We start from the raw sequence: 23,509 nt of genomic DNA, 5'->3' as shown, positions 1-23,509 counted from the left end.
ACCTTTGCAGGATGTAGGAACACTATGCCTGAAAAGATGACTCAACCTGAACATGGAAAGCTGATTTTTTTTGTAACTTTTAAAAAACATTTAAAAAGATTATTTTTATTTGTTTGTTTGTTTATTTATTTTTAGACAGAGGGGAAGAGAGGGAGAGAAACAACAATGTGTGATTGCCTCTCACACACCCCTATCTGGTGACCTGGCCCAAACCCAGGCATGTGCCCTGACTGGGAATCAAACTGGCAACCCTCTGGTGCACAAACCAGTGCTCAATGCTGAGCCACACCAGCCAGGGCTTTTTTTTTTTTAGTAACTATTATATCCCAGGCCTGTGCTAATCACTTTGATTGCATTGTGTCAGTTGACTCTCACAGTGCCACTGTGAGACAGCACAAAGTGGCCAGAACAAGTCATTGGAGCTGGCGGTAGGTGGGGACCAGCCTTTTCTTAACATTGACAAGTCAGCACGCTTGTCCTCACAGAGTGGACCAAGTGGGGGAGGGGCTGACAGAGCCCCTCGAGGGCTTGAATATGCTCCTCACCAGCAGCAAATACTGAGTGGCGGCTGTCACTAATAACATCTCCCTCAGCACCAAGCACTAAGCTTCCATCTGTATTTGGCCTGTTCCCTTCAAGATTTCCTGAATGTTGCCAGTCAGGACAGCAGGGTTGACTGGGCTGCTGTTCTACTGAGATCTTTTGCTTCCCTATTGCATCAGTGAGTCAGCAGGAACTTACTCTCCCTCCTACTCCTGCTCCTGACTTTGGTCCTTAAGGTCTCTTGGCTCCATTTATTAATGAACTGAATACCCACTCGGTTTGTTTCAAAGACTGGGCATGCATAGGTAAATATCTGATCCCTGAACTCAAAGAACTTACAATCTAACGAGAAGACATACAGAGAAACAAACACAATATAATAATATAAGAATTATTTTAATGGCATTCTACATACACTACAATGGAAACATTAGGGGAATACCCAAGTTTTGCCTGGGGACTCAAGCATGTATCCCAGAAGAGTTGGCTTTGAGCTGACACTTGAAGAAGGAGCATCTCCTGGGTCTTCCCAATACGAGGGACCTAGTGCCTGTGGGTGTGTGGAGTAGACGGAGGCAGTGGACTTGGGTTATCTCTTCAGAAACCCTTCTCAGTCCAATGGCTCCTATCTGAACCTCATTGCTGATCCATGAGTGCTTGTTTTTCTTTGAGTGGAGTCCCTGTTTCAGTAGTCAATATGGTTGATCAATAGACAGGAATACAAGGAATGTGGTATCCCACGCCAGGAAAGGCCTGGGCCAAAGACAAAGTCTCTTGTCCTACGATGTCACTAATATGCTGAAAGAATCTGGGTAGTTCTTGTTGGCTCAGACTGTTAGCTGGTTAATGAAAGGGGCAGTTAGTTAGCTAGTCATTTAGTTCGTTATGTCAAGTGGCATTCCTAAGCCCAACTCCTGGCTACGCAAGAAGCTGGAAGAGAATGTGTGTAGGGCACACCTCATTGTCACTATAAAAAATAACTTTGAGTACATGCGCAATGACAATAATCTCATCTTACACATGGGTCAGGTTTTAAGATGAAGTGCTAGGAATTAAAGAGGAAGTAAAAGAGGCCAGGAGGTCAGGGCCACATGTTGAAGCAAAGCCCCACAGTGAATTGAGGCATCTGTTCTTCCTTCTTCAGAGTAGGACCAGGAAGGTGGTGGACACAGGGTTCTCAGCACAACTTACTGTTATTTTTACAGACTCGACTCTTGGTTACACATAGCATTCACTTTCTTCCCCAAGTGGATGAGATTGTGGTTCTGGAGAATGGCACCATCTCAGAGAAGGGGTCCTACAGCGCCCTGCTGGCCAAGAAGGGGTTGTTTGCTAAAAATCTGAAGACATTTAAAAAAGAGACGGGGCCTGAAGGAGAAGCCGCAGGTATGTAAGGATGATTGGAACGGGATAGAATGTGGATAAGGCAAGGAATGAGCATGGTAAACAGACATCTGCCTCCTGGACCGCTCAGTATCCAGCGAACTAGACTGGAGTGTGAATTACCCAGAGATCCAAAATCTGCTCTTTCTGTGTTTTGTGTCTCTGTAAAGAAATGCAGACATAGAAACTCTATGCCTGAGTGAAACTGGAGGCTCATCCTGCTCATCTGGTCTTTGCCACATGATCACAGGGCCCTCTTTCAAAGGGTCTGACTGGAGGTTTGGTGTGAGTAGCCCTTCCCTCCAGCCTTGGGTCCCGATCGCTGGAGCTGAGAAGCAGCCAACCCCTGAACTGCCTTCAGAGACTTTTTCCCCTTCTCTTGAAGGATAACACATGTTCACGGCTGGATAGCTCTCTTGACCCATTTTCTTCCTGTAGAATCCCAGAATTCTGGGAGTGTCCCTTCAGTTCTCCTGGTCTCTGTCCCCTACAGTCCGAGCTGGTGGTGCTTTGTTAAGATGGTTGATTGGATCAAGTCACATGCCTAAACTCTTTAGCAAATCTGCTGTTGAGCTTTTCTAGTAAACTTTTTATTTAGTTTTTATAATTTTCAACTCTAGAATTTCTATTTTCTTCTCTTTAAATAATTTCTGTTTCTTTATTGATGTTCTCTGCTTGGTGAGAACTTATTTTCATACTTTCCAGTAGCTCTTTAGACATGATTTTCCTTTGTTCTTTGAATACATTTATAATAGCTAATTTAAAGACTTTTTTCGGTAAGTTCAGTGTCTGTGCTCCCTCGGGCACAGTTTCTGTGAACTGCTTTTTCCCTGTATATGGTCCCATAATTTCCTGCTTCTTTGTATGTCCATAACTTTTTGTTGAAAACTGATCATTTAAAATAACATAACACTCTGGAAATAAGATTTCTCTCTCTTCTGCCAGGGTTTGTTGTGTTGTTCCACCTGTTTAGTGTCTTGAACTATTCTGTTAAATCAGTATTCTTTGTCACCTGTGGCAACTGAAGTCTGTGCTTGGTTGGCTGAGGGGTCAGTTAATAACTGAACATTATTTCCTGAAGCGCTGGGAACCAGTAAGTCATTCTGCCTTTTCTAAGAGGCTGGCAGAAGAGGTAGGGGCATGTCTTTAATACGCCAACAGGCAATTTAGAATTCTGCGTCAGCCGCTTTTGGTTTTTTTTCCTGCTTACACAGAGTCTGATGGTTACCCAGAGGTGAGAGAACAGGGCCTTGTTGAGTTTTCTTGGGCATGTGCATAGCCCTACTCATCTGTGTGACATTTTAGATGATCAGGAATACCTATCGCAGCTCCTTATGAATATCTAATTCCCAGCTCTTCCTTTTAAGGTTTTGGCCAGCTTCTTATTTACCCAACTGTTACGACAACCTCAGGCAGCAGTGATGGGGAACAATTGCTGCTAATTGTCTGAGCTCCGAGTCAGGTCCAATAATGACCAGCCCTGTGAATGGGGTTTTCCTGGGAACGGCCAGACAAGTCAAATAATGAACATTCTCCAGGGGTGAGGTGTTGGGAGTGGGGGATCCAAACCGGTCTGCGCCCTCCAGCAGCTGCTAGGCTGCTGGTTTGTATCATTAACATGATGGCGAGGCTGTTGGTTTGCTGGGCTACTGCAGATCTGAGGAGAGGGGGATGGGAGTAGAGTAAATTAAAGTATCATAAAGCTTACTAATATTTAGTCATTCTTCTTAAATTAATGTTCCTTGGATTGCTGCAAGCTTTGGGCTAATTTCAGAGTTATGAAAAAGTTGATTTTGACAATTATTTGCTATTCTCATTGACTGTATGGAGGTACCAATTTCTGGATGTCCTTACTCTACCAGTCTGATGTCAAGGTTATGTTTACATTTTATTTTATTTTGAGGGCATGTTTTTAAATACTTTAAACTTACAAAAAGTTTGTCAAATTATTGGAATTTCAAGAAGAGCATTTTAAGTTTATACTTAACTCTTTAGTCATTTCTAAATTATGACTCTGTGTTTGTCTACTATAACCCTTAAAAGTTCTTTCCTGCTCCAAAGGAACTTAGACGTTTCTGGGAATATTTTTCTCCTTTTGACCATTTTATCTTCCAGTGGAATATTAACTCATTTCTCCTTTATCCTGGTATTTCTCAATGAGAAAATATAACAATAAGTAGTATTCCTGGAGTGACAAACTCCAGCCTGTGTGAACAGCTGGGACCTCTAGCTGAGCCCAGCAGTATCAGAAAAGACCCTCTCCTTGTCCACAGGGCTGTGAGAGCTCTGTACAGCTCTCTCTCTAACCTTTGATGTGTCTCCCAGTCTATGAGGACAGTGAAGAAGAAGATGACTATGGGTTGATGCCCAGTGCGGAGGAAATCCCTGAGGATGTGGCCTCCTTGACCATGAACAGAGAAAACAGCCTTCGTCGAACACTTAGCTGCAGGTTGGTCATCTCTTCAGCTGGCAGCCCCCGTCCCTTCCGTGTTTCCACTTGATCATTCTCTTTCTCTATGTGCATAGTGGACACCATGGACATTCCCTACTCTTCCTGTGTTTCCTTGTATGGGGATGAGGGTTGGGGTAGTTTGTTTCCCCAAGGCCACCTGCTTTGAAATGAACTGTGATGTAATCAGAGAGACTGGGACATCTGCTTGGGAGAAGACCCTCAGGATGCATCTACATGCTCAGGAGGGCCTCCCCCTTTTCAATTTCTCAGATCTAGGTCAAATAGGCCTCTGAAGCCCCTGAAAAACTCCTTGAAAACTCGAAATGTGAACACCCAGAAGGAGGGGGAAGAACTGGTGAAAGGACAAAAATTAACTAAGAAGGAGTTCATTCAAACTGGAAAGGTGAACACAACAGTGAAATGTACCATTAGAGGCTCGGAATCCCAACATTTCAAAGTTTCATGACTTGAAAACACATCTATGGAAGAGCTATGTCTTATGCTTGCTTTGCAAATCTTTAAATTCGTTATCGAAATGCTGGTAGAGACTCTTGGCTTTCTATCAAATCATATTTCCATGAGGAATGATGTTTCCTGTGAATATCTTCAGAGCACACTTCCTGAGTGTTTGATTCCATGCTGACATGTGGAGCAAACACCAAAACTGCTTTGAGATGCAATTCTGGGAGCCAGAGGTCACTAATGCATCTCAGAGTACACAACTCAAATGAGCAAAACTTAACTTAAAACCAAGGTCTTAAATTTAAGGTCTTAAATCCAAATTGATGAAATAGATGCTAAGGTATGCAATATAGCCCCATTTGTCACACTCCATTTGTCTATCTTCCCCTTTCGATTGCTTCTAGAAGTTCATTAATAATATGATGGTTATTTACCTTGCATTGTATTTAAGCATTGATTATTTTCCTGGCCCAATGCAGAAATGATAACCACAGACTACCAAAGTCGTCTACTTGTGATCCATTTTTTCTGAGGACCCCACTCCTTGTGATTGGTATTCTAGGTAATTCTCCACCAAAAGCCATTATGAATTCTACTAACATTGAGATGCGGGCTTTGCAGGTCAAGTTCTCCATCTACCTGAAATACCTGCAAGCAGTTGGATGGTATTCAATTTTCTTCATCATCCTTGCTTATGTAATTAATTCTGTGGCTTTGATTGGATCCAATCTCTGGCTTAGTGCTTGGACCAATGACTCTAAAACCTACAATGGCACCAACTATCCAGCCTCTCAGAGGGACATGAGAGTTGGCGTCTATGGAGCTCTGGGATTAGCGCAAGGTATGTCTGATGGCTACGGTAGCCATTTTTTATGTAATCTGTCTGGTCAATGTGTTTTGCCTGGACTCAGGCAAAGAATTGCCATTGTGTCCTTGGCACAAGACTTCAGGGATCCCTGTGCATGGTGCTGACTGCACTGTTTCCATTTCTAGGTATATTTGTGCTCATAGCCAATTTCTGGAGCATCCATGGCTTTGCCCATGCATCAAACCTCCTTCACAAGCAACTGTTGAACAATATCCTTCGAGCACCCATGAGTTTCTTTGACACGACACCCATAGGCCGGATTGTGAACAGGTTTTCTGGTGTAAGTATGTCAAGGGCTGTAAGATTATGTGTTTTTATGCTGAGGATCTCTCTATTTCTGACAAGGAAAGAATGCTCACATTCCCCTGGGCAACACTGTGTAGTTCTTTTGTCCATCAGCATCCACATGATTTCTTGAATACTTTGGGACAGGTCGCAAGGATCCTGGGGATATAGAACTGAACAGTTATGACCCTTTCAGTAGCTCACCATCTAGTGAGTAAGAGGGCCAAGGAAATAAATATGGTAAAACCAAAATAACAATAATGTGTACAATGGTGTTCTGGGAGTACAAAAGAGTGACAGAGAAAAGAGGAACTAGCTCAGCCTGGGTTATTTAGGGTGGGAAATGTGAGAAAGGGTGAGACTTAAGTTACAGAAATTAACCAGGGAGACGGTGGGGGAAGGGGTGGGCAGGTGGCAGTAGAAGCAGGGTGAGAAGAATTGGTGTGCAGAGGGGAAACACAAGTAACAGCATTATCACTGGCTATGATGATGAATTAAAGGAATAGCAGGATAACCCTTTGCTTGGTCTCCACCTCCATTCCTGAAACCTCTACCTATTTTTTTAATTTTAATTTTTTATTGTTATTCAATTACAATTGTGTGCCTTTTTTCCCCATCCCTCCACCCCACCCCAGCCAAACCCCCCTCCACCTCCACCTCCACCCTCCCCCTTGATTTTGTCCATGTGTCCTTTATAGTAGTTCCTGTAATCCCCTCTCCTCACTGCCCCCTCCCCACTCCCCCCTGTCCATTGTTAGATTGTTCTTAACTTCAATGTCTCTGGTTATATTTTGTTTGCTTTTTTCTTCTATTGCTTATGTTCCAGTTAAAGGTGAGATCATATGGTATTTGTCCCTCACCGTCTGGCTTATTTCGCTTAACATAATGCTCTCCAGTTCCACCCATGCTGTTGCAAAGGGTATAAGCTCCTTCTTTCTCTCTGCTGCGTAGAATTTCATTGTGTAAATATACCATAGTTTTTGGATCCACTTGTTTGCTGATGGCACTTAGGTTGCTTCCAGTACTTGGCTATTGTAAATTGTGCTGCTATGAACATTGGGGTGCAAAGGTTCTTTTGGATTGGTGTTTCAGGGTTCTTAGGGTATAATCCCAGCAGCAGAATTGCTGGGTCAAAGGGCAAAAACCTCTACCTTTTATGCTTTAAGAATAAGTAAATTAGATCCGGATTATGGAAGAGAAGCACCTGTGATTTTAAGGAGGTTCTAAAACATTGTCTCTATCTACTGCAGATCATTCATTCATTTATTCATTTGATGACATTTATTGAGCACCTTCTATGAGCCAAGGACCCTACTAGTCATTGGAATGTTCAATAAATGTTAAGGTTATATAGATGGCTCTCTTCCCTGGGCCAGACCAAACTCATTGATTCTTTTTTTTTTATATCCTCACCTAAAGATATGCTTATTGATTTTAGAAAGAGTGAAAGAGAGGGACAGAGAGATGCAGAAAAACATCAGTGTGAGAGGGAAACATTGATAGGTTGTCTCTCATAGGTGCTCCAACCTGAGACCAAACTTGCAACCTAGGTGTGCGCCCTGACTGGGAATCAAACCTGCAACCTTTCAGTGTATGGGACAACATTCCAACCAACTGAGCTACCTGGCTAGGGCCTAACTCATTGAATCTTAATGCATATGAAATAGAACTTTTAGGAACAGAGGCAAAAACTAGGCAACTCTGAGTAGTATTCAATTATCACCAGCACAGTTTTCAGTCCTCTGCAGAAGAGGGAGTACATATTTTAAAATGTCTGGGCAGCTTGGGACCCTTATTTGTGTGGTCTTAGAGCAGACACAGAAAGGCTAGCTCATAGCCCACTGCCAGGTTTGGGGACACAGTGACTGCTTCAAGAGTGGGCATTTACCACCTTCCTCTGGGACAAAAATGGTGGGCCTGATGTCATCGGAGACAACTTTAATGGGCTCTCTGCTCTTTAACAGAACCTTAAAAAGCACACCATTTTCAATAGGGAGATTTCACACAGGTGCAAAAATTGCAACCTGTTTCTGACATTGCAATATATAATTAATCTTCTGAAAAAGAGAACACAGAGATCTTACTGTGAGTTACTTAGGCAACAGTTGTATTTGGCTAACTGTTTTTGCAGGAAAAAAGAAGCTGCCATTAATTATATAGTGAGCTTTATGGGGGAAGTGGCTCAGGCCCAAAAAGGACAGTTCGATCTAGGGTCCTCTAGAACTGAAGGTTGAGTCTTTAAGAGGAGATGGATGAGGAGGTGGAGGAAAGAAGGAGAATCTGTGCCAGGTAAGAGTCAGAGCAATGTGCATAGAACTGAGAGCTGGTGAGGATTTCTTTTTTCTGCCAACCCCGGATATACTATTATTCACATTCTGGTGTATCCTCAGGAGTCATCCACTCTTCAGGACTCTGTTAGGAAACTGTTATCCCTTGCCCAGTTTGGGACACTCCAGAGATAATATGGACTCAGCTTGATACTCACATATTACTAATCTTTGAATCAACAGATTCTAAGAAATATAGGCAAAGGAAATCCAAAAATATAACCTATACTTCCTGTGCACATTCAACCATCCATCCATCCATCCTTCCATCCACTCATTTGCTCATTTATTCGACATGACATAAGGTGATATGGTGGTGAGACCCACTCACCATCTCTGTTAGAACACTAACCAGGAAAGGACCCACCACCCTATCCCCTTGTAGTTCTATGCTTGACAGAGGAAACGACTTCCTAGGTTTCTCAGTCAAGGTCCAGGGTGGTGTGTGGCAGGTGGTGTGTGATTCAATCAAGAAATGTTTATTGAATGCTTGTGATATGCCAGGCTCTATTCAAGGTACTCAGTGGAATTGGGACCTGTGTAAAGTTAGAATAACTGAATTGACTTGGCTAGAGGAGGGTTTACCTTGTAAGGCTCTATTAGCTTAGGGTGGTTATGAATGGTTTAAATTTTTTCACAAATGGGAATTTCACAGAAAAGAGTAAATCTGTTGAAGGGTGACTGCCATATCGGTTTGGAGGGATTTAGAAAAATAAAGACATTACGGAAATGGCACTGGTTTTCGGGGTGAGCAGGACAGTCTGTTGCAAATGGATATCATGAAGTGATCAAATGAAGGGTCACAGAGAACTCAGAATTGAACACATTTCCCGCTGGAATCAAGAAAACCTAAAATGCTGTGGGAATTCATCAGTACGCCATCTTTCCTACCTGTGTGTTCCTAGGACATTTCCACGGTGGATGACACCCTCCCCATGTCCTTGCGCAGCTGGATTTTGTGCTTCCTGGGGATCATCAGCACCCTTGTCATGATCTGCATGGCCACTCCGGTCTTCATCATCATCATCATTCCTCTTGGCATCATTTACGTGTCTGTTCAGGTAGGCTCGGAAATGGCTGCGTCTCCTTTCCTCTCTGTTTATAAACCCCAGCCTCCTTCCTGGGAATCTTCTCCTTTGTTTATTGCTAGTCACTCGCTCCTCTTCAGCATCTTTGTTATTCACTCGTATATCAATGACCTGAGGGGCCCACAGGCCACTATCTGAAGCTGAAGTGGCAGCACCAATTGGTGTGTGGTCCACAGCAAATCTCACCTTAACTGCTGTCCCCTAAGAAGCTGAAGTGGGGCATAGTCATGTTTATATCCAGGACTGCCATGAGGGTGTCCCTAGACAAAGTTGTGATTCTCTGTAAGAGCTCCCACAAGGGTTAGGTCATTGGTTGCAATGGCTGCTTCCTTGGCTGACTTAGGCTTATCTGCTTGGAGATGTCTCTCCACAGGAACTCCATCTCTTTTCTCTTCAGGGCAGATCCAGTTTCACTGGGTCCTTTGGATGGCTCAGGCTCAATTCTAGTGTGTTCTTGAGGGAACAGGTAGCTTGAGAACCAAGCCCCACAGAAAAACTGGAACAAGTGGAAGGGACTCCATGCACATAATAAAAACTGATGAGGGGAGGGAGCTGTGGAGAGAACTCGTGTCCTGCAAGTTACTTTGGGGATAAACAGGAAAACAGTTCTGACCTTGCAAGCCAAGGGCAGGTGGTGAGGGGCCCCCCCTGGCATTTGTACTGAGTTCCTCCTCGGGTACATTGTCATCCTGGTAACAGCCTCCTGACTGCTAATAACAAACGGATAAATCAGATGCAGGATATTTAAGAAAACTTTCAGGCATAATGCTTTGAGTTCTGGCTCTCAGATGCTGAGCTCTTTCCTGGTTTCAACAAATCCGCGCGGAATCTAGCAGCACCACTAATCCACTCCACCAAACCTCACCCTGCAGCCCTCAGGGCTCGGAAAGTCTGCCCACACTCTCCATCACGCCCAGTTCTGGCTCTCAGACCCTCAGCAGTTCACACACCCCCGGAACTGTCTCTCCCCACAGCACCGAGGTACGGTTTTGGTCACCTGTCTATCTCCACTCAACTTTTACCTGCACCTCCGCACGCCTTTCTCTGGCCACTTCCTGACCATCCCCGCTTCCCACAGCCCTTGGGCCCCATTGCGTTTACATAGTCATTGTGGAGACCGTTCCTTCTGTCCTGTTCAGTGTGCGCCGTGGCCATCAAGGTGAAGAAGACCGGGTCATGGTCACAAAGGAAGAGGTGTGGCCTCTGTGACATGATTGTGTGACTCACTGACTCCTTACTTTTGGGGTCTAGATGTTCTATGTGGCCACTTCCCGCCAGCTGAGACGTCTGGACTCTGTCACCAGGTCCCCACTCTACTCTTTCTTCAGTGAGACTGTGTCGGGCTTGTCGGTCATCCGTGCGTTTCAGCACCAGCAGCGATTTCTAAAACACAATGAGGTGTTGATTGACACCAACCAGAAATGTGTCTTTTCCTGGATTATCTCCAACAGGTGAGGCTTCCCTGGGTATTTGCCCAAATGTGCTTTGGGGTACTGCACGCGTGACATTAGCTAGGAGACAACAGACATGGCCAGTGATAAGAAAGTCACTCTCGCCAAACACACCTGCAATGGAAGGAGTGAGAAGACAGCGTGAGCTGTGCAGTCAGAGACCCAGTGCCGGTGCCTGCTCTGCCATCTCCCACGCGAGGGGAGCTGCCTGCGCCTTCTAGGGAAACCTCGCTTTGTTCGTTTTGACAGCGGCCAGGACACAGACCATCTCGCGGGCTTATGGCGCAAGTCAGATAACCTCTGTGAGCACAGGGTGACCCAGGTCCTGCACAGGTGTTGGGGGGCCTGGGTATTCTCTGTTTGCTTCCCTGGGGGTGCATGTGGGATTCTGCACAGGCAGGACAACCCTCTGTGGGCGGCGAGAGAAGCAGAGGCTAGAGGGAGGGGATTTGGGAATTGTTCGGGAAAGCCAACGAAGACACTGGAAAACTCACATCCTATGAGGGGAATCCCTGAGGAGGGTGAGCATTCTTCATTTCTCCAGCATCGCTAGACCCTGGCAAGAAGTGGTAGGTCCTTGAAGGAGAAAGGTCTTGTAGAGGAAGTGAAACTCCTGAGCGCCGTCTACACGGTCTGGAGGGACAAAGGGCAGGCTGATGGTCCCAGTGTTATTTGGAACATGGAGATGCCAGGAATTGGACGGTAAAGATATTTGATTTGTTAGGTACTTTTTGAGAAGGAAACAGGTATATAAATCAGTCCTATTGGACGCTCCTTGTAAACATGTATCATATTTATTTGTATAATGCTCAGATTATTGGTGCACATTTATTTAAGTACATTTTATTTGGGAAAGTCAATGTTGATAAACTCTATCTATATCCTATTTGCTTCTCTGCAGTTGATCTCCTTGTGATCACATCACACCTAACTTCTCCCCACCCCCGTATTCTTCTTCGTCTTTTTAAAATCAGGAGATCAGACAGGATGCACTGCTCTCTGCCATGCTGCTCACACGTGGGTTCTCCCAGGGGCGTCCAACCTGTGGCCCACGGGCCGCCTGTGACTCAGGATGGCTATGCATGCGGCCCAACACAAAATCGCAAATTTACTTACAACATTATGACACTTTTTTGTGATTACAAGTTGTAATGCACTTCCAGTGTGGCCCAGAGATGCCAAAAGTTTGGATGCCGCTGAAGAGTGTGGCCTGATTTCCCCCTCCTACTCAGAAAAAATCACTTGGAACATTTGTTTAAGTGCAGGTTCCTGAACCTCTCCCTAGGCCCCCTGAGTCAGAATCTCCTGAGGAGGAGTCCAAACTTTTTTTTTTGCATGATTTTGTATATTTTTAACAATTGCCCCAGATGATCCTTAGGATTCAGCAAGTGTGGGAGACACTGAACCGCAGGGGCTCCCTCAGCTTAGCAAACTCCGCTGGTATCTTTGAAGTGCGATTTTTTTCTAAAATCCAACTTGAAAGACTTTAGGAACACCTGCTGGGAACACAGTTCTCCCAACTCAAGCCCCTAGAATGTTCTACAAACACCTCTTCTTTCCCCTGCTGGGCCAGGTGATACCGCCCAGTGACACTTCTCTCTGGTTCTGTTGTCCGACAGGTGGCTTGCAGTGCGTCTGGAGCTGGTTGGGAACTTGATTGTCTTCTTTTCATCCTTGATGATGGTGATTTATAGAGACACCCTGAGCGGGGACACTGTGGGCTTTGTGCTGTCCAATGCACTCAATGTGAGTCTGAAGGCTGGGAGTGTGGTTACATAAGTGTGCTTATTCTTAAACTGTGCCCAGACTGTGCCCCGAGCCCATGCTCTTGAGTCTTTTTGAGATCCAGAGGCACTAGGGGAGACTGAAGTTCAAACCCTGGCTCCATCTCTTACCGATTGTGTAACCCACGGACACGCTCCGTACTCTTTCTAAATAGGTACCAGTGTCATCTGGACATAAATGTCGTTGCCCTTGGGAGTTAAGAAAGCAATTTTTTAAAAAGATTTTATTTATTTATTTTCAGAGAGAGGGGAGGGAGAAATATTGATCGGTGGCCTCTCGCACATCCCCAACTGGGGACATGGCCTGTAACTCAGGAATGTGCCCTGACTGGGAACCAAACTGGCAACCTTTAGGTTTGCAGGACGATGCTCAATCCACTGAGCCACACCAGCCAGGGCAGGAAAGCAATTTCATATGAGTCAGTCTAATAGTTCCCTGTCCCTTTGCCTCTTTGCTCAATTCTAGTCAAAAGAGAGAAAATGTTAGTTTCTTTTCCATAATATAGCAGTAACCAGAAAGTCTTTTGAACAAACAACTTCTATGTTTGTTTTTCTTAGATTACAGAATAATTGGAGATAATTCCGATAAAGAACATAGAGTTCAGTAAGACTATACTGCATCCTGAGAGTGACTAGGGGTTAAAGGTTAGACATTATTTCCCAGCACCGAGGATAGTGGCTGGCACTTAAGTAAATGTTCAATAAATGATACCCATTTCCTGGGTCCTTCGGTCATCTTTCACAGTATCTTTCTGAACTAATACTGGGGTTTGCATAGCTACCAGCACCCTCTACCTGGTGCTGTCTTTAGTAGACGTTAATGAGGCCCAAGGCGATCCTGGCAGACACTGGAAGGATGCTATCGTTCACCAGAGTGCCTGCCACACTGTTCCCGGTGCCACTGCTTCTTTGTCCACCCATTTCTAGGCTTTCTAACCTAGGTGAGAGGGGACGAAGAATTAGAGAACTATTGGAGTGAACCAAAACAAAAACATTAGATATCAACAATTGCATGTGGTTTCCACCCACACAAAATGCTTAACTCTTAGTCCCCTTGATCCCGCGCTCTCCCTCTTTCCAACCACCATCCACTCAACAAAAACTCCTGGTCTGAGTCTCTGCCTGAAAGAAGCTTCCTAAGGCTCCTGACCACAGCAACCCCCTACTGGTGATGAGAGGCATCTTTGTAACAGCAGCAAGTCACCCTGAGCTCACTGGGTAAAGGAGGACAAGGACCCACCCTGAGGGCTGGGTTCTGAAAAGAGCTGTTGCTAATTGAGAGCAGAGACAAGAGGCAGCCTTTTGGAAGGCATTTTCCTACCTGGTGCCTTTTCTTCTGTTTTCCCCATTTGTAGAAGGCCGCCCACCACCCCTTCCACAAAGAACACGAGGCTCACAGGCAGGAGAGCCAAGTTCTGGTTCCTCTCCACTGCCTGCCAGCCTCTGCAGCCCCAGCTTTAGCCCCAAGACACTCCAGGCTCATACTGTCTTTCCTGGGAGCACTACACAGTCGAGCATTTGGTTGTCCTCCAGCTATTCGATGCACCGATGCACCGTTCTCACACACTTCCTCCCTGGTAGAACAGAGCTCGGCTTCCTGCTGAGTGTAGAACAGAGCTCGGCTTCCTGCTGAGTGCAGAGCAGGCACCCGGTTGATGTTGTGGTTTCTGAGCCCGAGACAATCTTTAGTCTTCTGGTTTGTCTGTAGATCACACAAACCCTGAACTGGCTGGTGAGGATGACGTCAGAAATCGAGACCAACATTGTGGCTGTTGAGCGGATAACTGAGTACATAAACCTGGAAAATGAGGTAAGACGGAATCAGAGAAACCCAGGGACAAGGCAAAGACAAAGACGGGACTCCTCTGGGAGAGCATTCTCACCTTGCCTAGAGATCACACGCGGGGGGTTATAAAGGTTCTCCTACAAGTCCCCTTTGCTGTGACTCAAATGACCCAATTTCTTTCAACTTAGAATAGGAAGTGGTTTGGGGGAAGTCACATCTTGGAATGTACTAAGTTAAATCGTGGCTTTGTTCTGGGGATCTTGTGAGATAGGGTTTCTTCGACTGAATAAGGCAGGAACCTCTGGAAGGTCCAGTCTAGTTCGGTCTATTAAACGTAGATGCCCGCAGGCGGCTGAAACCGTGCTACCCCTCTACTGCTCTGCGACGCGGGTCCCACGGGGACTGTTCAGTGACTTGACTCCGTATAAAGCATTTCCCCTGTCTCCTTGCCAGGCACCCTGGGTGACTGATAAGAGGCCTCCAGCAGGTTGGCCCAGCAAAGGGGAGATTCAGTTTCACAACTACCAAGTGCGGTACCGGCCTGAACTGGATCTGGTACTGAAAGGGATCACTTGTGACATCAAGAGTCAGGAGAAGGTAGGTAGAGCTGAAGAAAGGCCGGGATGTGGGTCCTTGTGATGGGAGGGAAGTTGGATACAGAGGTGGTGCGCAACCAAACCCCTGGCTTTCATCTTTCCTGTGGAGTGACAGGATCCGGGCACTTCCCCAGCTGGGAAATGTAATAACACAGCGCCACCACCAGAGGGCAGGATATCCACATGGGCTCGATCGGACTTACTGGGGCTGTAAGGCCTTTCCGCTCAGCCCTGCCCTGCCTCCTCGCCCTCATTTTCCCGTAGCTCGGGGCTCATTTCCCGAGAGGGCCAGAGAATGTAAAGAGGACGTCAGGAAGCACATGGCTTGGGGAAAGAACTGGTGAGAACAGCAGTGTGGAGGTTCTGCCTGCAGACAGAATGCCTAGTTCTCCTTCAGGTTTTGCAAAGTCCTGCACCCTCATTTGGCGTCCTTTTTCTCTGAGGGCTTGGGTCCTCATGTAGGACCAAAAACTGTCTGGGGAAGGATGCTGAGGTCCAGGTCAGGGTCTGGTTCTCAGCTGATGGCAGGCCTGATCGTTCCCTTCTCCTCACTTATAAACAAGGATTTTTAAAAAATCTATAATTTCCTATAATAATTATAACAACAGCTGCAGATGTGTCCATTTCCAACAGTCACTGTAGTTCTCCGCAAACCACAGTTTAGGGGTGGGATGGGACAGCCCTCTTGTTCTGACATCTGAACCCTTTTTTCCCCACCAAACCCAAAATCAGTTTAACATCTTAGAGATCAAGTAGCCAATCACTGCCCCTTGCCACCTGTGATTCTGACTGCCCCAGGCTGCATTTTTCTCCACCAGGAATTACATGGTGACCTAACCTGCAAGGGACCTCTTTACAGATTGGTGTGGTGGGCAGGACAGGAGCCGGGAAGTCATCCCTGACAAACAGCCTCTTCAGAATCCTAGAGGCCGCAGGCGGCCAGATCATCATTGATGGGGTAGATATCGCTTCCATCGGGCTCCATGACCTCCGAGAGAAACTGACCATCATCCCTCAGGTGAGGTCTAGAACTTACTCTGTCACACACAGCTGGGGACAGATGCAGGAAATTAGCAGTGTTATTTCTGCAGTCTACCCAGGGTACCTGAGCTAGTTCCCTCCCTAAGACACACTATTTCCAGAACTTGCAAAAATAAGGTCTGTTTATCTTTTTCTTTTCTTTTCTTTTCTTTTTTTTTGGTAATATGCTTGTATAATTGCCTGTATCTAGCCAGTAGGTGGCAGCAACACAACAGAAGTCAAATAAAGCAGTTGATTGTTTAGCATTTCTATAGCCCAGCATGGTTTACGAAACCTTTTGCAATCAGCATTAGCAGTTTCGCCGCTGAAGCTTGAAACCATTAAGCTTTATATTCCTCATTTGATAAGGTTAAAAGACAGAGTAGGGAGTTTGCTGCAGGTTTCTGCCAGCAAGCCAACACTCAGTGCATCGGCAAGAAAAGCTTCCCTTCAGCTTCCTCTCCGAACCCCACCAAATAAGGACTGTCCTGGAGGCTTCTGGGTGGTATGTGGGTCCTCATTAGAACGGCCCCTCCTCTGCTCCCTGCTGCCAAGTCTCTGGGGGTGGTTTTGGTTTGTTGGATGTTCAGTTTGATGCACTGTTTTCTCCAGCCTCTCCAGCCTCTTCAACGGCATAGTAAGTTGTCCTACTGTGACTGTGCCACCCGTGATACCTCCACCTCCACACCATGAGTTTTAGTTTGGGAGTGTGGGACTTTCAACCCAGCTCTCCCTCTTGGGCCAGTCCTACTCGCTTTCTCCTGGCCACCCAGCACTGCAAGTCCCTTTTCTGCCATTAGCCCCAACAGCCCCTTCGTCCCTTGACACACAGGACCCCATCCTGTTCTCTGGAAGCCTGAGGATGAATCTAGACCCTTTCAACCACTACTCAGATGAGGAGATCTGGAAGGCCCTGGAGCTAGCTCACCTCAAATCCTTTGTGGAGAGCCTGCAACTCGGTTTGTCCCACGAGCTGACAGAGGCTGGCGACAACCTCAGGTAATGTTTCCTAACCCCCAGGCCCCACAGGCAGTGAGAGGAGGCGAGGGTTCCATGTGCTAGAGGGGGCCTGGCACGGTCCAGGCCTAATCCCTCATGTGTAAAGGGGACCTGCCATGACGATGGCGTGAGAGAACAGATGTGAATGTGCATGGGGACTCCTGATTGTTGGTGCATGTGGCCTCATGGGACTTTAAACGGAGTGAGCTCCAGGGTCCGCCGTTGTGGAGTTTTCCTCTTAGCTGCTGCCTGCAGCCAGGGTGAAATCAATCCCGACACCTGGTCCCAGCCCAGAAAGTCTGATTTCACCGGTATGAGGTGCTCACTGGACCTGGGAGTTCCACAGGACCCCTGGGGTCGCTGTGGGCATCTCCGGTGGGGCAGCACTGGTCTAAAGTGTACGCAGTGACGGGGACGTGGCATCCACAGAGTCCACGGGCACTGGAAACACCTGAAACCGGCAGAGACTCTCGGCTCACAGTTCTTTCTACCTTTCCAAAGACTTTCCATAAATGTTGACACTTCACACTTCCAGCCTTCACTATGTGCTTAGCTGTCAGTTAATAAGTTGACCTGGCAATTTCCCTTTGACAACTGGGTGTTTCCCTCCACACGCTGACGTTCAGCCCTCCACCAAAGCCCACTGCTCAGATGCAGGCCTTCCTGCGGCCCCAGGGGTCCTCAGAGTGGAGAGCAGGGCCAGGGCCACTAGCAGGTGAGCCTCATCAAAGGGAGGCCCGGTAACTCAATTAGTGGATCAGCAGCTCTGGCTTCACCCACAGACTTGCTATAAAAGGACACGCTCAGGCTCTCGACCAGGATCTGCAGTTTAGTAAGATTCCATGTGATTTTTGTGTATATTACGGTTTGAGAAGCGCTGCCCAGAACACTGGTTCTTAACTAGGCTGCACACTAGAATCACTCAGGAATCTTTTCAAAAAACATCTCAATGCCCAGGCTGCACCCCAGACCAGCTGACTCAGGGGCCCAGGCGATGTCAGTGTGCAGCTTTGGGATAGAAGGCTGCCATGTTTGTTTTCCCCCAGAAGTGGGTGTAGGGACCAGCAGGACTTAAGTGGGTCTGTAGCCTATGAAATAGACCATTCAAACATTCAGTCAACAGATACACCTTGAGCATCCACCATATGCAGGCACTGGAGATAGGGTGGGAGAGGACACAGACACAACCACTGGCCTCCTAGCCCTGAAGGCACAATGGGGAAGACAGGCAGCAAATGCTGTGGACACCTGGGGCCATGTGCAACCCTCCCTCAGCAGGTGATGGGGGCGGGGCCTTGATACTTCCGGTTTCAAAGAACAAAAATTCACACCATCCTTCTCTGTCCATGCTGGGAGACATGTCGATGACATCCCCGGCGCCTTGATTTCAGACCTGGTTTGGCAGTGTTGAAACATAAATTTCCTGAAGATCAATCAGCTGTGACAGAGAGAGACAGCAGCCGAGAGCCAAACTGGCGCTTCGGCAGCAGCCTGTGACATGAGGTCCGACAGAACCGGCAGGAGTTTGGTGTAAATTCAGGAACTAGTTTTGCAGTTGCCTCTGTTTTTACAGTACAGAGAAAAACTGGAAGTTCATCTTGGGTGACTTCTCATCTGCAGAAATTTTCTCCCAGAGAATTACAGAACTTTTAGCCTAGCCACCCTCCGTTTAATATGTTCCCTAGTGGCCACAGCAGGCAAGAGCAATCGGCTAATTACGGAATATTTCCTCCACATCATTTCCCAGAGCTTCTCTATGTAAGTAAGAGGTCCAGCCTTCATTACCAGCTTTTCGCAAATTAAAGTGATTTGCATTTCACAGGCATATTCAAGTCCCTCATACACTGCATCTCACACCAAGACGCCGTGTTCATTAGATAGCTACTTCTCCAATCAAGGCAGAAGGCCTCGCACAAATAATTAGCCTGGAGACTAGAATTACACATTACAATAACAGATGGATTTGCAACGGCCACTGAGAAATGCCACTGAGGCATTCTGAGACAGGGTCACCGTATCTTAATGGTGTCAGGTCAGACACTGCAGACATGAACTTGGGGCACCCATCTTACTTTGGAATTGTTGGTGTGCCAGGACCTCACCGAAGCCAAATGCTAAGCCCTATTCCTGCGCTAGTGTTTCCCAAACGTGTTACACAGGGAAATCCCCTGGGGTACTTGTCCAAAATACACATTCCTTGGCTCCTTCCTTTTCCGACTAAGTACTGGGGGGCCTGCAAGCATGAATTTTTAAATTAAGTACTTGGGTCTTCTAATTCATTGGGGAGGTTTGGCAAACATTGCCCAGGGCAACAAGGAACAGCTGGTGGAAGAGGCTGAGGCATTCTGGAGGGGGGTGGTTAGGAGTGAGGGTTTTCAAAGTCTCCTCGCCAGCCCCCCCATCCCAGGTTCTTCCTTGGGCCCTGGGCTAAGGCGTGGTTTCTTCCGCGGTTTGCAGCATCGGGCAGAGGCAGCTACTGTGCCTGGCCAGGGCTCTGCTTCGGAAATCCAAGATTCTGATCATGGATGAGGCCACCGCCGCCGTGGATCTGGAGACCGATCGCCTCATCCAGACAACCATCCAGCAGGAGTTCTCCCACTGCACGACCATCACCATTGCCCACAGGCTGCACACCATCAGGGACAGCGACAAGTGAGTGGGGCGGGGCGGGGCGGGGGGGGGTTTAACCCTTCGTCAACAGCAACAGTCGGCGGTGGGTGTGTTACCGCGGAAAGATTAACCGCCATCATTTTACTGTAGAAGAAACGGTGAGCGAGCGATTTCAAGTAATTTGCCCAAAATGATATACATCAAGCTAATGAAAGCCAACAGGGTCAAGGAAGCCGCCTTACGGGGACAACGGAAAACCGTGTGTCGCTATAGCCATGACCGGGCATGGGGAGGTGGAGGCCAGGCCGTGAGTGGCAGACGCTGACTGCCGACCTTCCCACCCAAGGGTTTGAGCTGCTCCCCCTGTAACCTGCTTTCTGTTCCTCAGACGGATCACACTGAACACGGGGGTAAGGTCAGCCATCCTAGAAACAGAGCAGAACAGGCCGCCTTACACAACGTGCGTCTTTAAATAAATTTTTTTAAAAAGCTATGTGAATGGACTCAGACGGCGTATATTCTACTACTTGATTCTCTTGTTCCACATTTCATATGGATTTCATCTGTGCTGATGCAAACAGCTGTGGTTCATTCATTTGCGCTGCTTTGTAGCCTTGTGTGAATGACTGTACCACGACGTGGTGCTGGTTATTCTTACCAAAGCCGAGGTCCCAGGTGCGGCTTTCTAAGGCTGGCGTTTCCTTCTCCTGTGTTTCAGGGTAATGGTCCTAGACAATGGGAAGATTGTGGAGTATGGCAGCCCTGAAGAACTGCTGGAAAAACCTGGCCCCTTTTATTTTATGGCCAAAGAAGCTGGCATTGAACATGGGAACAGCACGGCCTTGTGACAGCAGGCCCCATGGCTCAGAAAGGACTAGAAGGATCGTTCCTTATTTAATTTCATTTTTGAGAACAATATCATACATACAGAAATGTGTGTAAAATGTGCATGTTAAAGAAGGATCGTAAGTGAATGCCCGTGTACCCACTACCCAGGTTAAGGGGATGAATAGTAGCAGCTCCATCAGAATCCCCGATGAGCCCACTCTGATCCTACCTCCTTGCTACCCCCGGAGATAGACACCGTGCTGAGTTCCGTGATAATTACCCCCTTGCTTTCCATTTTAGTTTTGCCACTTTGTATGTATCTTTAAACAATGTGTACCTTTTAAAAAAACTTGTGCAAACGGCCTGGCTCATACTGCACGCATTCTTCTATGACTTTCGACTGTCGTTCGATATTACCTTTGAGACGTGTCCCGTCGACGCTCCTAGTGGGTGAGCTCATTCTCGCTGCCCTGCAGCGTAGCAGCGTGTGAGTACACCCAGTGTACCCACTCTCATTTGATCAGCAGTAGGGTTATTTTTTTTCCCATGGTGAGCTGTACTGCTATGAACATTCTGATACATAATTCCTGAGATGTGCAAGCATTTCTTAGGGTGTAATGCAGGAGTGGGGGTGTGCACATGTTTACATGAATATATTTCTCAATGCCAAACTGGCAATGCCAATGTAAAGCACTTTGTCAATCTGATGGGTATGAATTGGTACCTCAGTGAGGTTTTCATCTATATCTACCTGGTTGCTATTGAGGTTTCACAAAGTAGAGTACAAACCACTATATGATCACAGCCGGAGGTTTCAGTATGAGGTTTCTGTTGGTTCTCACTCATGGTGCTTTATGTCCTTGTATGCCTTGTGCATTGTTACAAGAAGCTGTTCACCCTCCTTGGCATTCTATCTGTGGACACTCTTTGAGGCTGAGTGAACCTGAGCTGTCCTAAGGAGAATCCCTGCTTCATGTATTGGCTTCCTCAGATCCATCCACCTATGGCTACCAGGGATCAAATGTGCAAAACTCTTCTTTTTCAAATCATTTCTATTGTTATTCTATTACAGTTGTCTCACTTTTTCCCCCTTTGCCCTTCTCCCCTCAACCCACCCCCCTCTCCCACAGTCAGTTCCCACCCTGTTGTCCATGTCCACGGGTCATTCACACATGTTCTTTGTCTTCTGCTTCAACCCTTCATTCAATGGCAATCCAGAATAAAGTTAAAATTCCTTAGTATGGTGTAATGAAGCTCCCTAACACCTGATCCAATCTCATTTCTTCTAACTCCCCTATCTCACAGTAAGCTCCAGCAACAGTAGAATGCTTTTACATTCACACACACTCACCTTTTGAGTCTAGCCTTTTGCTTCTCTATCCCTTCTGCTTGGAATGCCCTGGCTACCTCTAACTCATTCTGACTCATCCAAGAGGTTCCCCTCTCCAACGAGCCTTCCCTGGTTCCCTCTCCTCTTACACCCCAAGCTAGTTTCAGTGCCGTCCTGGATTTCAATCTTTTTCAGCATCTGAACCACAGTTCTATGTTTGGGGACTTCCCAAACTCAAGATTCTTGGTGGGAGACCAGGGTGCAGCCACTCAACCAGATCCCGTTAATCAGCTGTGCCAGCACCTGTGACAGAAAGAGGCAGGGAAGTCTGTCCTGGGAGAGGTGATGGCAGTCGTGACAGGCATGGCTCCTGTCCAGGGGGAGCCGTGATGTGAGGTGGTTTTAGCTGCAAGCCCAGCAATAGTGTAGTGTCGGATGGTGCGGTGACTTTGTCGGATGTTTCTCTGTTTGGTCTCCCTCAGTGAGCTGTGAGCCTCTTGAAAATAGGGGTAAGTTCTTACTCATTTTTTCTATCTTTCAGTGGCTAGCAAGTATACACATATCTTTGTTCAAAAAAATCTTCAAAAAATTGAATGGGAAAAATGAATGCCAAGAATGCAGCAACAGAGTTGAATAAAACAAATTAATTCCACATTGACACATTGGCACAAACAAGAAAAATGAATGTACCAACCAGACCTCAGTTTTTTGCAGGCTAGTTTTGTGTATGTGCCTTTTGACATACTCTCTGAAGAAATTCATTTCATTCAGGTAATAGGATGAGAATACATTTAATCACAAATGCGAACCAGTTGTATCTTTATTTAAAATTAGCAAACAATATTGTACAAACTCTGACATTTAAATCTCTAAACTTTTACAATTTAGATTTAGTTAGCAAAGACCACATTCAATTATAAGCATGAATTTAGTCTTCTACATAGATTAGACACTAAACAGTTTTTTTAAAGGCTTCATACTGTTTGAAGACACAAGTAAAAGACTGTGAAATTGCACACAAACATTAGCAGCACTCCCTTTTCGTAGTATCCTTTTTCGCTTTATATGCAAGTAATTGATTATGCTGTAGAATTGAACTGTTACAATGTAAAAAGCAACTAGTCATGGAAGAAGTAGAAAAAAGAAAAAGGAGGATCATATATAAGGCAGTATTTCTTTTAGGTAAAATAAGCATAAAAATAAGAATCACAGGAAGAAAAGAAAAATGACTTAAGATTAGTTTGGTTCTCAAAGATTTAAAAATGGACTAATGCAGAGCTCCTCTTCAACTCTAACCACCAAGGCCCTGGTCGACATGTTGATAATCTCTTGGATGGACACCTTGGCACTCAGCACACGGCCATTCGGCTGTTCTGCTCCAGAGCGTCCACTGTGAACCATGGGCTCTGCAGCGCAGCCTTTGGGACGCTTACCTGCCGCGTGAGCTCATACCTACTTGTTCTCTCTGGGCAGCAACTTTGTTGGCATCCCCCCGCAGAGACGCCGAGTTGTCCACTGGTTGTCCCTCTGGACAGACATCTCTCCCCATGGGTGGTGCTAACACCCTTGCCTGCTAGCTTCTTTGTTAATCAGCATCTGTGCGCTGCTACATCGTGGTCTGGTTTTAGGTAACATGAGCATAAAAATAAGAATTACAGGAAGAAAAGAAAAATGACTTAAAACTAATTTGGTTCTTA

At 46.4% G+C, this 23,509-nt stretch overlaps 1 protein-coding gene across 1 annotated transcript in view; it reads left to right on the top strand.

Annotated features, from left to right (window-relative positions):
• The window catches only part of ABCC2 (ATP binding cassette subfamily C member 2), a 59,726-nt gene extending 36,520 nt beyond the window's left edge, over window positions 1–23,206 (top strand). Inside the window, exons 19-32 of the mRNA XM_024555413.4 lie at window positions 1,749–1,929; window positions 4,252–4,375; window positions 4,649–4,781; window positions 5,462–5,681; window positions 5,834–5,988; window positions 9,226–9,381; window positions 10,660–10,859; window positions 12,479–12,605; window positions 14,352–14,453; window positions 14,883–15,026; window positions 15,885–16,043; window positions 16,878–17,044; window positions 19,502–19,696; window positions 20,373–23,206. Of these exons, the coding sequence (XP_024411181.2) occupies window positions 1,749–1,929; window positions 4,252–4,375; window positions 4,649–4,781; window positions 5,462–5,681; window positions 5,834–5,988; window positions 9,226–9,381; window positions 10,660–10,859; window positions 12,479–12,605; window positions 14,352–14,453; window positions 14,883–15,026; window positions 15,885–16,043; window positions 16,878–17,044; window positions 19,502–19,696; window positions 20,373–20,502 (2,193 nt within the window). The 3' untranslated portion in view covers window positions 20,503–23,206. The remainder of the gene's footprint in view (window positions 1–1,748; window positions 1,930–4,251; window positions 4,376–4,648; window positions 4,782–5,461; window positions 5,682–5,833; window positions 5,989–9,225; window positions 9,382–10,659; window positions 10,860–12,478; window positions 12,606–14,351; window positions 14,454–14,882; window positions 15,027–15,884; window positions 16,044–16,877; window positions 17,045–19,501; window positions 19,697–20,372) is intronic.
• Window positions 23,207–23,509: the final 303 nt, after the last annotated feature.

This window comes from Desmodus rotundus, chromosome 4, assembly GCF_022682495.2.
Source record: "Desmodus rotundus isolate HL8 chromosome 4, HLdesRot8A.1, whole genome shotgun sequence".
NCBI lineage: Eukaryota > Metazoa > Chordata > Mammalia > Chiroptera > Phyllostomidae > Desmodus > Desmodus rotundus.
This window is presented reverse-complemented; position numbering and strand designations above follow the sequence as displayed.